At 41.4% G+C, this 14,534-nt stretch overlaps 2 protein-coding genes across 2 annotated transcripts in view; one reads left to right on the top strand and one right to left on the bottom strand.

Annotated features, from left to right (window-relative positions):
* dnah9l (dynein, axonemal, heavy polypeptide 9 like) overlaps window positions 1-916 on the top strand; it is a 29,568-nt gene extending 28,652 nt beyond the window's left edge. The window contains exons 75-77 of the mRNA XM_032566447.1: window positions 128-240; window positions 360-500; window positions 640-916. Coding sequence (XP_032422338.1) covers window positions 128-240; window positions 360-500; window positions 640-887 — 502 coding nt within the window. The 3' untranslated portion in view covers window positions 888-916. The remainder of the gene's footprint in view (window positions 1-127; window positions 241-359; window positions 501-639) is intronic.
* Window positions 917-960: 44 nt separating this feature from the next.
* LOC116722242 (mitogen-activated protein kinase kinase kinase 7-like) lies at window positions 961-13,884 on the bottom strand. The gene is made up of 11 exons (XM_032566448.1): window positions 13,390-13,884; window positions 11,437-11,524; window positions 10,779-10,880; window positions 9,401-9,466; window positions 9,263-9,291; window positions 9,036-9,173; window positions 7,450-7,536; window positions 5,582-5,656; window positions 5,378-5,484; window positions 3,568-3,748; window positions 961-3,483 (listed from the first exon to the last, which is right to left on the bottom strand). Exons 1-11 carry the CDS (start codon window positions 13,546-13,548, stop codon window positions 2,491-2,493), a joined length of 2,025 nt encoding a protein of 674 aa, XP_032422339.1. The 5' UTR covers window positions 13,549-13,884; the 3' UTR covers window positions 961-2,490.
* Window positions 13,885-14,534: the final 650 nt, after the last annotated feature.

Below are 14,534 nucleotides of genomic sequence, written 5' to 3'. Positions count from 1 at the left end.
TAAAACTGTGGTAACGTAAAATAGTAAAATATGAAATGGTAAAAAAGTTGCCTTCAAATGTGAATTACAAGATTTAAAACCTTATTTAAAAGTGTAATAGAAAGTGCAACACACTCATTATCAACAGGTACAACGATGTGATGCAGCGTTGTAAAGAGCTGGACAGCTGGACTCAGGACCTGTCTCTCCCCAGTGTGGTCTGGCTGGCTGGACTGTTCAACCCGCAGTCCTTCCTAACCGGTAACACAGGCTAGAACTTTACTGAGACACATAATAGCTTCTCTTGATTTCTACATGACTGTTTTCCCTGGAAGAACATTATCACAAGCAGACGTCTTCAACTTGTTCCCGTCTTCTAGCTGTGATGCAGTCTCTGGCACGTAAAAATGAATGGCCTCTGGATAAGGTGAACCTTACCGTAGATGTAACGAAGAAATATAAGGAAGAATTCAACCAACCTGCCAGAGAGGGTGCATATGTGTATGGGTTGTACATGGAAGGTAGATACTCTGTTTTGTACTTTCACACTGCAGCTCTGGAATAACAAAATGACCTATTTTGTGGGCTTGGATGGCATCTGTAGACTGTATCCGGTGTGAAAATACTGCCTCATTCATTCATTTTCTGACTGTATCCCAGGTGCCAGGTGGGACACTCAGACTGGAGTGATAGCTGAGGCTCGCCTGAAAGAGCTGACTCCAGCCATGCCTGTGATCTCAGTCCGAGCAGTACCCAACGACCGTCAGGAGACCAGAAACATCTATGAATGTCCACTTTACAAGACCAAGATCAGAGGACCGACATATGTGTGGACTTTTAGTCTGAAAACCAGGGAGCGCCCAGCCAAGTGGGTGCTGGCTGGAGTGGCCCTGCTGCTCAGTGTCTGAATAGCTTGAGCTAATTTCCAACTACATCTCATTTACTTATACACTACACTAAAGCACTGTTACTGCAGTGGAATCAAACATATTTTCTTTTTATTGAAAAATGATACAATATACAGAGGGGAAAAAATGCCAAAAATTCTCACACTAGATCACAGTTAGAACTGATGAAGTCTAAGCATGTTTAACAAACGAAATCCACAAACTACAAAATACCTTGAAAGCAGGAGGAGAAAAAAACGACAGTGCTGCCTTATTAGTGTGGCATTCAAGTGCATCGTTTTGTCACACTTGTTGTACCTCTTACAGTATGTTAGGCAGCAGTTTAAAAGTTATTTAAATTACACAGGTGAAGTCAGTCTGAGAACTTGTCGGGACAGCACACTTCGCCCCTTTCAGACACGCTTGTTTGTGTTTATCTGATGCTAACAGAACATATCAGAATAAGCACAAAGGTCACTTTTACCCATCTTGAAAACATATTCTTTCCGAAAGTAAAGGCCTTGTTCCTTTTATCTGGTACAAGTCTTGGAGTGTGAAAGAACTGCAGACATGTCTCAGTGTCTTTGAAAATAGTTTCCTGTCTAGGAACCTGTTCTATATTTTGTGCTTCCTCTGACTCGTTTTAAAAAGGCTCGTCTTCTGATCCACAAATTGCTAACTTTGTGTCTTGATTTCCACAGGAACAGCATCCACTCCAAAGAGAGTTTATGTTGCAACGATCTTGATATATTAAGCATCACAAAAGAGTTTAGGTGTAAAGAATGTCCGTTTGACTTTTTTTTAACCCTTTCTTTAGGCATTTACTGCAGTACCTATTTCAAGCAATGGATGTCACTGCAGATCAAATCTGCAGGCGTTCAGCAAATGTTTGCAGAAGACGAATCTATAGAGCGAGTGCATTCCTTGGTATGAAGACTTCCAACTACAAAGCTTGACTTTATAAGTGTTTAACATTTAACATTTTAGCTGTTTCTATAAGTCAATGTGACACTTTGCAAACTGAGCATATCATTGTAAAATTGAATGTGCCTTCTCGAAGTTCTTCCTGTTTGGTTAGCACCACTCCCACTGTGCAGGACCTGTTGCAAAATTTGAAATGTGTGATTGGCTGAAACGACAGAACAGTCGCTCAACAGACAATGTGTGCGCTTCTGCGGTGAGACACCGTTTATGAAGACATAAACAGTAGGTATACACCAGGTGTTATGCAAGGTGCATTCAGTCTGACTGGTCAAACCAGTTAAGCTGAAAATCAAACATACTTGCAGCTGGAATCAAAATTCTTGTCAACGGCTGATTTAATCTCTATAATGAATGAATTTGCATGTATAGGAGATATGAGACATGTAAAAGTGGCCTTTGAAAAACTGACCGCCATTGTTGTTGCAGTCGTTATGTTAAAAAGCTGATGTCTGAAAGGGGCTTGGATTGCTGTACTTTCTCCTGAAACACATGGGTGCATTATTAAAGTTCATTAAAAATGATTTGTATCTGCCTCATCTGAAGGCTGTGACACAACCTGCAGGTCACATGCTGTTTGTGTGAACAAGTTAAACCATTTTTCCATTTCTCCTTGCCGTGACCGCGTGCACCAATGTGTTTCCTAGTCACTGTCGGACCAGTCGAGCTCCATCATGTCCATGGCGGAGGTCGCCATGTTGATCTTTGTTCCATGTCGCATGCTGCAGCTCTTCACAGAGTTCTGATTGGAAGATGCCCGCATGCTCACCTGCATCCCGGAGCGACCGACAACCCCGACTTCGCCTCTTATCTTCTGGGTGATGGCCTCGCTGAGGTCACCCCTGACACCCTGGACCACAACCCCCATGTCACTCCTGTGACCTCTGACGCCCACTTCGCTCCTGATGCCCTGACCACTCACCTTCATCACTCCCAGGTCACCTATGTTCACATTCATGTCCATGTCGCCAAGTCTGTCCATCTCCCCCATCTCATCCATATCTAAGGACAGCATGTCCCCCAAGCTACCAAAACTCCCTCGGAGACCCTTAAACATGGATGGCAGCCTGCTTCCCTCAATCCCTCCCTCCACCCCTCTCTCCTCTAATTTATCCCCTAATTTTTCTATTTCCCACCCCCCATCTTTCTCACCCTGCTCCTCTGTTTCGCCGAATCCTCCCGAATACCCTCGAACTATCGTGGTCACTCTGCTTCTCTGCATGCCGCCTCGCTCCCTGTCCCCTTCTTCCCAGGTTCTCTCCTCCCTCTCGACGACGCCTCCCGGGAAGCTCCTGAGTGTTACCTGCACCCTCCCCCCCTCCATACTTCCGCTATCATTTTGTTCCTTATTGCCCCAATCTTTCTCCTTAATAGTACCTTCGTCTTCCCTGTCTTCTTCGAACCTTCCCTGTAACCCTCGAAGCATGACGTGCAGCCTGCCACTGTCGAGAGAACCCAAGCCCCTCTCCATAACAGCACTGCTCCCTCGTTCTGTGTCTCCGTTGCTGAGTGTGCGGAGGAGACAGCTGACACCGGCGCTACTGACCCCTGCGCTGCTGAGGCTGGCGCTGTTTGAGTCCTGGGAGTGTGAGCGGAAGAAGGAGCCAGAGGAACCGATGGACATTGGTGTGAAGAACTGATCAAAATAGGAAAAGATGAAGTGATGAAAAAGCTCTCTAAACGTATCTAGTTTTAACAGTATTTTATGGCTCGTTCTTACCGGGGAAATGTTTGAGCGGTCCATGAGTAAAGAGGTCGGACTGGGAGTCATGTTGGACCTCTCCATCAGCCTCTCCTCCCACAGTTTGAGCCTCCTCTCTCTCTCCTCCAGCTCCTTCTCTTTGGAGTACAGCTCCCTCTCCAGCTTCCGGAGGCGTTCAAGGGTTGATTCAATTTCACATCTGCCAAAGTCAATGCAAAGATGCATGCAGATAAAATATTAGTTATGACTAACCAGACTGCACACCAAAAGCCTCTCAAAATAAGGAAATCTATGAAATGCCACAGCGGGTGTTTTAATGTGCTGAGCTGCTTTTATTACACAAGCAGAGCATTATTTTTTAGAAAACCAACGACATCTCGCATGCTAAATGAAAACACATTTAGACTTTGAGTTTTGAAAGGCAAGCCATCTGAGATTTGTTTGCATTTCAGAATACATTTTGTATTATTTTGTTTTAAATAACAGCATCTCAACCATTTAAAAAAAAAAAAATTTAAACCAAAATGTATTTATTTTATTTCCAAAATATCAACTTACAGTTATTGGCAAGACTAAAATTCTATATACTATGCTGCAAAAGAGTATTTATCCCCACTCAGATTACTTTGGCTTTTCCTTATTTATATCAAAGATCCTGTCGGTAAACTAAAAAAAGCTTCTTTTTTTTAAAAATTAGGCTTAAAGAAAAAAAAAATAACTCAATCTGGTTTTATCTTGTTAAGTCTATTTACCTTGCTCTAAAAATGGGGGAGGGTTCAATTTCACGCCAGACTACATACAGGTCTGATTACTATCTGACGTGCAACATGAAAAAAATCACTTTAGAGAGGCCTGTCTGACAAGATGAAGTAGACTGAAAGATCTCCAAAAGCAGGAGTCCCATCAATGAAAATTGAGAACAGATATGAAACAAATTCATTGACATCTATCCACAGATTCCTCGCAAGAGTGCTTTCACGACTCACCTGTAAAATCACAAAAAAGCCCAGAACAGCAATGTAGCATGTTTTTGCTGCAGTACCGTCTGCTTCCACAAAAGGTCACTGTTGGAGCGAGTGCCTGACTGTGATCTTTAAGCATGTTCTCACAAACAATCGCCAGCTAAATATAGACTGAGCCTGGATGCAGGGCCATACCTCCGGTGTTCCTTCAGTGCACCACTTCCCCACGCATTCATCCCGCCCCTTCACCTTCTGCGCTTTGCCCCCCGCCCCCAGCCACCTCTGTGTCCAAGTGTTTCCACCCATGCCCAAACCTTCACTCAGAAATGATTGCCTTCGCTGTGCACATGTTAAATATGCACAGAATCTCACACCATCCTTCCTCTGGACCAATGCCCACATCTCCTTCCCTCCTTTCGTCAGTCCGCCCTTGTTTTTGCTTCCATCCTCATTTGTTTCTCTCTTTCTCCATGTTTCAGATTTCACACACATTACATTTACTGTTCCTCCCTAAACTTCTCCGCTTTGACTTACACTTGATGTTTTTCCTCTATGTCCCACATCCACCCTCCTCCACCCCACAACTTTTCTGTGTTCCCTCCCTCCTCCCCTGTGGAGGAGTAGAGGAATCTCTTCCATGGACACTTTCCAGGGAGCTTAATATAGACCCAAGCCAAGTCCAGGGTCACATATGCAGCTTCTCTTCCGAGGTTCAGATTCACACAGACTTTTGCGTGTATGCATGTGTCCGGTGTTGTTGAATGCGTGTGCGTACACAGTAAATCGTCGAGTGCTTCTGATCATTCAGAGGTTTTTATGCGTCATCTTTTATTTTTGCACCAGTCTCTGTGTTTATGCGTGTGTACCTCCACTGGTCCTTGTTATGAAGGAAGGAGTTGCACTGGTCTGGCAGCCTGCTGTCGTTCGCCATGGACTCCAAGGTTAGCAGCACCTGCTTGAATTGCGGTCGCTCCTGCAGATTAGACCGAGAATAGAATGTGAAAACTTCCTTTCTCCAACTGAGGGAAACAAAATGTTTCACACTTTCCCCCACAGGCAGTTTGTCTTACCTTTGGATCTGCTTGCCAACATTTCCGCATCAACTCTGCAAAACTTGCCGGGCAGCTGGTGGGGATGGTTAGCCTCTAGATGCCCAAACACAAACAAACACACGCACACACACATACAAAGAAACTATCTGTGACCAAATATGCAACAGTGGCATTCAAGAAGAGCAGATGAGTAAACAGGCCCTGTGAGGCAGCACTTCCTCCTATTTTGGTGGATCATAACATTGTGGTGACAATCCAGGCATGCTAATGTGTAGCAGGTATGTTTGCCAGACCTGCCATCTTAGCTTAGCACATTAGCTTGCTGTCATTTGTCAGCAGCCGCAATTACAACTAAATGACTAGATGGGCTTTGAACGGCATCATTGGGACTTTGAAAGAGCTGCCCTTTTCACTCCAGTAATCAATCATGATTTCTTTAAAAATTGTCCAGTCAAGTAACTTAGATTTACTGCTTTTTCATCTGTGAACAGTTTGTGCTCTTCCCCTAGAGATCCTGCCAGAACTTTATTATTGTACTTCTTCTGATACTTTTCCAGATAAATTTCTCAAAAATGAAATGTTTGACATTGCAGCCTTTTCAATGCTTTGTTTTGACTTTCTTCTTTCGATTCTTCCATAAAACTCAGACTCATGTAGTGTCCGACTATTATTGCCTTTTCATAGGATTCTCCCACCTGCAGCTCCTCCAGAGCTACCACTGGTGTGTTAGCACCTTCTTTGGCTAATGCTCTCCATGGCCAAACTTTTGTTATTTATATGCAGTGGAGTTTGCTTAAAAGTAAGGGGACTTCTGAAGGCAATAGGTTGAGCTGGTGTTTTTGGGAGACTTATGTAAAGCCTTGTGAATATATGTAGGTGGTTTTTCTCTGGCTTTTTACTTGGAAATTGAAAGTTTTCCATTTGAAGGACATTTGTGGTTGTAATATGACAAGGTAATGGAGGCATGAAGACTTGTTCAATAAAAGACAAAATGATATTAGAGCAGTAGTACAGAAAATGCTTTTTTGTGTCCGTTCAAATAAGTGCCATACTTTAAAACGTAGATCTTTAAATGAAAGCACAGCTGAGTTCAGTTAATTTAAAGCTTTAAAAAATCATCCTTTCAAACATTTTCAGAAAATGTCTTGAAGTGTATTCTAATAATCAGGGAACTGGCAGCAGAAACTCAATTCGGTTAACTTACAGATTTAAAACCCCGGCGGCATAATCATAGGTCCCAATAAGCCAAAACAGTACCATAACCCAGGGCAGTAAATGGAAACTTTTTTTTTCATTGGGGATTAATCCTAAAATATCTGCGACTCAGAGTGGAGAGAGGACGAGTTGAAGGGTCAGGAAGAGCTGTGTAGCTATGGTGAGGGGAAATCAGACAGACTGGGAAAGAGGAAGAGAGAGACAGCCTGAGTTATTTAGGGAGAGTATTTGGAGATTAGCCAGTAGTTATGCCGGAATCATGTTCTCCTGGTTGTTTGTTGACCACCAGTGTCCGTGTTTGTGTGCGTGTGTGTGTAAATGTGTGGCTGCTGAGGTCATTAGCTGAAACACAGACCTTGTGTATCCACCATAGCCTACCTCTTATGAATCTCTAAAATCAACCCTCCCATTGCTACATTTTTCCCTCTCTCGCTCTCTCTCTCTCGTGCTTGTAAAGCCTCTAGCCTGGAGAAAGCCTGGCCGGGCTCCACTGCTGTGTATCCAGGCCTTACATGAACACAGACCTGACATCACGCCTATAAATACTCAGCCAAAAGCGCTTGCAGTGGAAACCATGAGAGCATCGCATTGTGCCTTTGGCTGTCTGGGACTCTGATGGGTCAGCATGCTAGCGGCGGGTTAGTAAAGGTGTGTGAGCATGTGGAGAGTACCTCTTGCTTTTCCACCACCAGCCACGCAACCTGAAGCCCCTCGAAACCTTTGAAAGGAACCTCCCGAGTCAGCATCTCCCATAGCACCTGGCAACAAGGCATTAGGATTATTTACGAAGAGACAGTCTGAATCCAGATTGGTATTAATATGGTACAAAAGTGAGAAAATTATGTGCTTTATTTAAATAAACTCACACCAAGTACATTTTAAGTGTTTACTTCTTTGAATTTTTATTACTAGCACTTACAACTAATGATTCAGTTCCTCAGATAATTAGAACATTGCATATGAACGATAAAAAATAAGTGCAAATATAGTAATAGTATGTTTATGTTACAACCTAGGACAGACTGCTGACTTGACAGTCGTACAGTAGCAAGTCAACGAGGCTCCACAGGGAGGGCAGCATACATAAGGTCATTGCTAAAAAAAAAAATTTTTTTAAAGCTGGATGTTTTACTGAGTTTTTAACTACGGAAGGTTGAGTGGAAGAATAAAATGTGGTAGAAAAAGCAACAGGAATGACCACAGTCTTGAGGGGACTGTGAGGCGAAGACCCTGTTTAAAAGTTCACAAGAAGAGACTGAGGGTGTCGGTGTGTTCAGAGCCACCATGCGGAGATGTAGCCCCAGAAATGGGCTACAAATCTCACATTAATTGTGTTCAAGCACTTCTCAACCAAAAATAATGTTAGACGTGGCTGAGGAGAAAAATTACTGGACTGTTCCTCGGTGGTCCAAATACCTCTGTTCCATTTAAAATAAATGTGCTTCATTTGGCAATCAAGGTCCCAGAGTCTGGAAAAAGAATAGGGAACCGCTTGAACCAACTTGCTTGAGGTCGAGTGTGACGTCATTGTCATTAATGATTTGTAGTGTTATGTCTTCTGCTGGTGCCGGTCTACTGGGTTTTATTAAGTCTATAATCAGAGCAGCCATCTAATAACAAGAGCGCCTCATTCTTTATTCTACTGACAAGCTTTATGAGATGCAGTTTGGGTGGAATTATCAGTAACTTGTTTAATGACCACTGGGTTTGACTGGCCAGCAAACTGACCAAACCAAAACCCCACAGAGCAGCTATGCTGTCAGACCAAACAACGCAAATGAGTTTAAGGCAGACTTCGCTTCCTCAACACCTCAGCAGTGCTGCAGACTGATGCCATGCTGCATCGATTTGGTAATTCATGCAAAAGGAGCCTCAACCAAAAGTTGCCTAGATCGGCAATTGGTTTTTATTAAATGTAAGCTAAAAGTTATCTTTTTTTTTCAATCAGTCTGAGTGGGATTAACTTACTTGTTTCACTGCGTAACTTAAATAAACTTTTCAATGATATTGATTTGTTGAAAATTGACTTTTTTCTAGGTAAACATTTTAAAATAAACACTTAGAATATAAGTCACTGTGTGTAAGAGTTATAATTGTTGAACTGCTTTGCTGAAATAATTTATTTTCATCATTATTTTCTTATTTTTTAGACGCAAATTTATGACTAAATGTGTAGATACAGTACATTTAATTTTGAAAAAAAAAAAATTCAAAACCACTGATTGTGACATTTTGATTACATATGTAATCAACTTACCACACCGTATGAGTAGGTGTCACAGGTCTCAGAGACGGGTAGACTCTGAATAACCTCAGGAGCCATCCAGGGAAAAGTGCCCACCACAGTCATATGGGTGGTGTGAGATAGAAACTTAGAGGCTCCAAAGTCACATATCTGAAACCCCAACATGAGAACATTAAAGTATCCTGTTACAAATGTGTAGTATATCTTTATGAATAAATGATAAGACTGTTGTTGCATACCTTTAGCACTTTATCTGCAGTCATTACCACTGTAACCAGAAAGCAAAGTTCGGTCAGAGCTTAGCAACATGCAGTTTGCTGCTGTTGCTCAAAAGCAAATGCATCGCAAGACTGAAGCTGGACAAAGGATCATGTTACCATTTCGTGATTTGAGGTCTCTGTGTATCACTTTGACTGGAGCTTCTGCGTGGAGGTAATGCATCCCTGGCAGGAAGTGAAGTCCCAAGAAAGAAAAACAACATGTTTTAGACTTTCTGATCAGTTTTAATACAGTGATGTAGCAGTATACCAAATCTACTTGTAATTTTAAAATCCTCTTTGTATTGTGGCCTCAAACTACAAAGTCAACCACTTCTAAGTAACGTGCATCTTTTTTATGAACTAGATTACAAAGACTAAGTCAGAAAAAAATGATCTAAACAGAAAAGTTGGGATTTATATCCACTTGAACATCTTTGGAAATCACTAAACTAAAAATGTCAAGCAGACTGAGCATAAAAGGATCGGCAAAGAAGAGCAGTAGTAAATACCAAAGAAGTGTGCCAAGATTGTGGAAAGATTTCTGAAAACATCTTTTCACTGTGTCGTCGTGAACTGTTTTGTGTATTCTTGTTTGTTTTCTTTACCAAAACTACATGGAAACCAGTTCTGATATAAGTCTGGAACGGAAAAAGTAATTAGGTCAGTCAGTGTTCTGGTCTGGTGGGAGAATCACTGAAAGCTGTATGACTGTGTTTTTTTTTCTGGATTTAGTTTTGTTAAACACGGTTGGACCATTTGCTTTGATTATTGGTCACAGTTCTGTTTTTCAACCTTAACAAGCACACAGAATACAATATGTTGGTTGTTTTAAAGTTCTTCAAGAACCAGATTAACCAGATTTATTGATCAGAATCATTTTCTTCTACAACATCCATGGCTGAAAATGATCTAAAAAAGAACAACTTCTGCCATCTTATCTGTAATCTACCTTAAAGCCTATTTAATTTTTAGAAAATGTATTTTTTGTACTTTTACCATTAATTACCCCTCAAGCTCTGTCACATCTTGCCATGTAACCACCAGAAACATCGATGAGTTGTATTAATGATTTATCATTAATCTATCGGCTCTGCTGTGTTCATTGGTCTTCACCAGAGGTTCCTTTAATATTTTCAATGTGGTGGCCAAATGAGGGCCAATTAAGATTTTGGCTGCTATAAACCTAAACCAAGAGGAAGAATAGAATTTAAGGATTTTTATCATAATAGTAATACAGATATGGATTTAAAGGTGGAGGTTTATAAAAGACAAAAACCGAAAACAGGCATAGATAAATTCAATAAATACACGAGCCGACGAATCTGGTCTTCTCATCTTTTGAAAATATTAAAAAATTTTTAGACTCTTGCTTTTAAATACCAAAATACTTTTTTAAAAAACAGGGGCCTTTTTACTTTTTTTTTTTTTTTTTTTACTGTATAGAACTTTAACAGCTCTGGGGCTCTAAATAGTTACAGCAAAGTGTAAAGTTTACCTTTGGCTATTTGAATGGCCCATGTCATGATTTGCTCCATGTCCATTTCTTCACTCTGCTCACTGGAAATGTAATCATACAGAGACCCTCCACTCGCATATTCTGTAAAGCAATACACACAAGCAAAAGTTGATAAACTCCAGAATATACATTAACATCTATATGTGACTTAGAATAAACACCCTCTTCACTGTGCTTTTCTTAGTGTAGTAACCAACATTGTTGCTGGACAAAGCTGTGCTTTTGGGTTTAAACGTTATTCTATCTGTACAGCAATATTCAGGATTATAGGCCAACAACAGTTGCAAACTTTGTGCCAGGACACGGAAAAAAACCCGGTGTGACGAATCCTCTAATCATTCAAACACATTTATAGATACAGCTATCAGAGGATGTGGTGATGTGTGTGTAACTTTGTCCATCTCTGGTCAAATGCAGAAAACTAATAGACACAATCACAGGCTTGTATATTGCTGCAAGACAATGTGTCCGATCCCTCTGGAACTACCTGGTGTTACTCTTACAATCGTCTTTAAAAAGTAAATCATTGCATTTACACTTTCGCACAACAGCAACAACCTATTGAGCTTCAAGTTACCGCATGTATCTAAATGGTAGCATCAGAGTCACGAAGAAGACACAGGATGTGGAGTCTGACCTGTGACGATGCCATAGTTGGGAGGTTCCAGCACAGCTCCATAAAACTGAATGATGTTCTTATGACTCAGTACACTGAGAATCTCAGCCTGGATGGGGAGACAAGGCAAAGACAAACTGAGAAACATAAACACTTTCTTTGGGAAACTCCCTAAGTTTTCCAGTGTCTGGCACTGATATAAAACAAGCCATCTTTAAGTTGAAAAAGAAAAAGAAGCAACTAAATGTTTAAACAACTAAACTAAATTTAGATGAGGGCTAAACGTTTTTCATTTTGAGTCTCCAAAGAGTTTCTACAGCACGGTGACAAACATGCCATTCATCAGAGCTGATGTATGCTCCAGATCTTAATTTCTATCAAGCTAACACATATTTAAGCGTACAGTGTCGGGGCTTAAGGTGATGGATGTACACAAATAGTGCATTATTGTAAAATGGAAGGATAGGAAGGAAACAAGGTGTTTAGCTTTCTTTTCTTTTTTTTAAATAAATAAATAACCATTTTAAATTTCTGGTCTACATTTGTATACCTCCATGTTTCTCCATGTTCAGCTTTGCACATCTAGAAACTGAAATTTCTGCGTCCTTACAAAGGGAAGAATTCGAGACCCTCTGCAAAGTCCAAGCTGGATTTAGGTTTGGTCTTTGACTAGGCCAGTCTAGCACATGCATATGAATTGATTGAAATCATTCCAGCGTATCTCTGGTTGAATGCTTAGGACTGCAATCCTAAATGACAGTAAACCTTCAACCCCGTCTCAAATCTTCTGCAGCTTCTAACAAACTCTACCAGAATCGCCCTGCTTTTGCCTCCATTTATCTAACTACTATTAGCTGTGATCACCCTACTGTCAACCTACCCTGAGGTTTTACTCTATTCATTTTAACTTGATGGACGGAGCAGGTCTGTGTGAAATATTCAAAGCTTGGGCCATTGTTTGAACCTAATCCTATTTTAAATTTCTCCACAGCTCTATCCTTGACTTGTCTGCTAACGCATCTCCGAAGCCGTCACAGAACAGCTGTATTTATACTGAGATTAAGCTACACACACAGGTGCATTCTATTTATTAGTTTGGTAGGTTGCACTGGATTTTATTTAGGGGTGTCAGATTCAAAAGGAGCTGAATGCAAATCCACGCCACACTTTTTAGACTTTTATTTTTACAAAAAAATAAATCCTTCCGCTTCTTAGTCACGCACTACCTTTTGTTGGATTCTGACTTTAAATCCCAATGAGACTTTTTTTAAAGTTTTAAATAGGAAAATATCATTTTACACGTCTTTATAGAGATCTATAAAATTGTGCCGTCAATAACTCTGGTTCATAAATCATTTTCCAGCTTTTCCTCATAAAATTTACTTCCCTGCACGAGTAAGTACCTCACTTAAAAAAAATAATAAATCACTCACGTTATAAATTAATTGGCTTGAGTTTTAGCTCAAGATCATGACACAGCCATTTATTAGCCTTTAGTCGAAACGTTCTCCTGATCTGCTATAAAATGTATAAACTAAGGGGTTTTTTTTATGTCCAAATGTGGCTAAGACTTTCCAGGAAAAAAGTTCAAGAGCCACAACTACCAGCTCTGTGCTGTTAACATGCCAGGAAATCATGTTTAGGTCACAGTGTGGGTGTAGCTGATGGAGAGCTGCTGGACTGCAGTGAAGTGAGCCTCAAAGCTTTCAATAGGAGCACAACAGTGTAGCAAAGCATAATAAAGTAAACTAAGAGGAGAAGGTGGACAAGAAAAGGTATGTGCAAGATAAACATGTTCAAACCCCGGGCAGGGAGGGAGAGGAAGAAGGAGAGGAAGAGTCTAGGAAATTAGGTGAAAATGGATACTTGCTGAATTTAGGAGCCCTTAAATAATTAATGCTGAATGTGGGGTTCATATTAGTGCGCTTCTACCTAAGAAGTGAATGATAACTCTTTGTCTCGCTCCTCTTTTACCTCTTTGTCGATCTTGAGAAGCTTTTTCACAGCCACCTCCTTGTCTTGGGATAACCAGAGGGCCCTGTAGACACTCCCAAAGCTGCCTCCTCCACAGTTTTCATAAAAAAGCAAATCCTCATGCTTTATCTGTACAAACGACGAGCCAGGGGACGACATGGCATACTGACTCACGGACACTCAAACACACTCATGGACAATGCCAGGGAGGGTAAAAAGAAGAAAAGGAAAAGTTAAGAATCCTTTAAGTCCAACCTCAGTCTACAGCCCCAGATCAGAGCAGGAAGAGATAAAGTGAAGCACAGAAGATTTCCTCGGCGGGTTCGGGATAGGACGTTCTCGGTCGGATGAACAGAGTGTCAAGAAGAGAAAACCAGAAAGTGCTGGAAAGAGAGGGAGAAGTTTTTCTCTCAGTGAGTCAGAGCAGGTCGACTGTCACAGCCAGACGAGGAGCTACATTGCCTGATGGTGGCGATTCAGTGGAACTACAGCACCGAGTGTGTGTGTGAAGGGGTGTACGCTCACGCTCAAGTACGAGAGGGGAGACGGATGAGCAGGTTTGCATAAGAACATTAGTCGGTGTGTGCAGTGTGTCTGGAGCAGACACTGTGCAAATATGGTCACTGGCATCCAGGGCATTCCTTCTTCCTGGATGACTGTGGCTATATAAAGCTCTTCATGCGCTCCAAACAGACACAGAGCTCCAACCTATAGTGTGTTTGACATACTAGATCTGTTAGTAGCAACACTGGCTGCCACACACACCCTCAGTCTAACACCCCTAGCAAGCTCTGCAGCTAAAAGCGCACTCAAGAGCGCAGAAGCCAGAGCGGGACGGGGTGTTACTCACCCAGACAGGAAGGACCTGGTGACACCATCAGCAGGGAAGTCATGCTGACATCACTGTTTAGGGACAGGTGGGATCAGCTTTGGGAAATTACAACACCTCTAAGTTTCTAAAAAGTAATCAATAACTTTACAGGAAGGAAAAAAAAAACCAACATAAAAACATCTGCTGGTAATTCCTAGAAGCTGCTGTGAAAGCCTGTGTGTTATGTGTGAACCTTCACCTTTTGTTCCATAGTGTTTCTTGTTGATTTTATTTTCTTATTCAGTGTAGATAAGCAGCTAATAAATGCAAAAAT

Source organism: Xiphophorus hellerii, chromosome 6 (assembly GCF_003331165.1).
Source record: "Xiphophorus hellerii strain 12219 chromosome 6, Xiphophorus_hellerii-4.1, whole genome shotgun sequence".
NCBI classification, from domain to species: Eukaryota; Metazoa; Chordata; class Actinopteri; order Cyprinodontiformes; family Poeciliidae; genus Xiphophorus; species Xiphophorus hellerii.
This window is presented reverse-complemented; position numbering and strand designations above follow the sequence as displayed.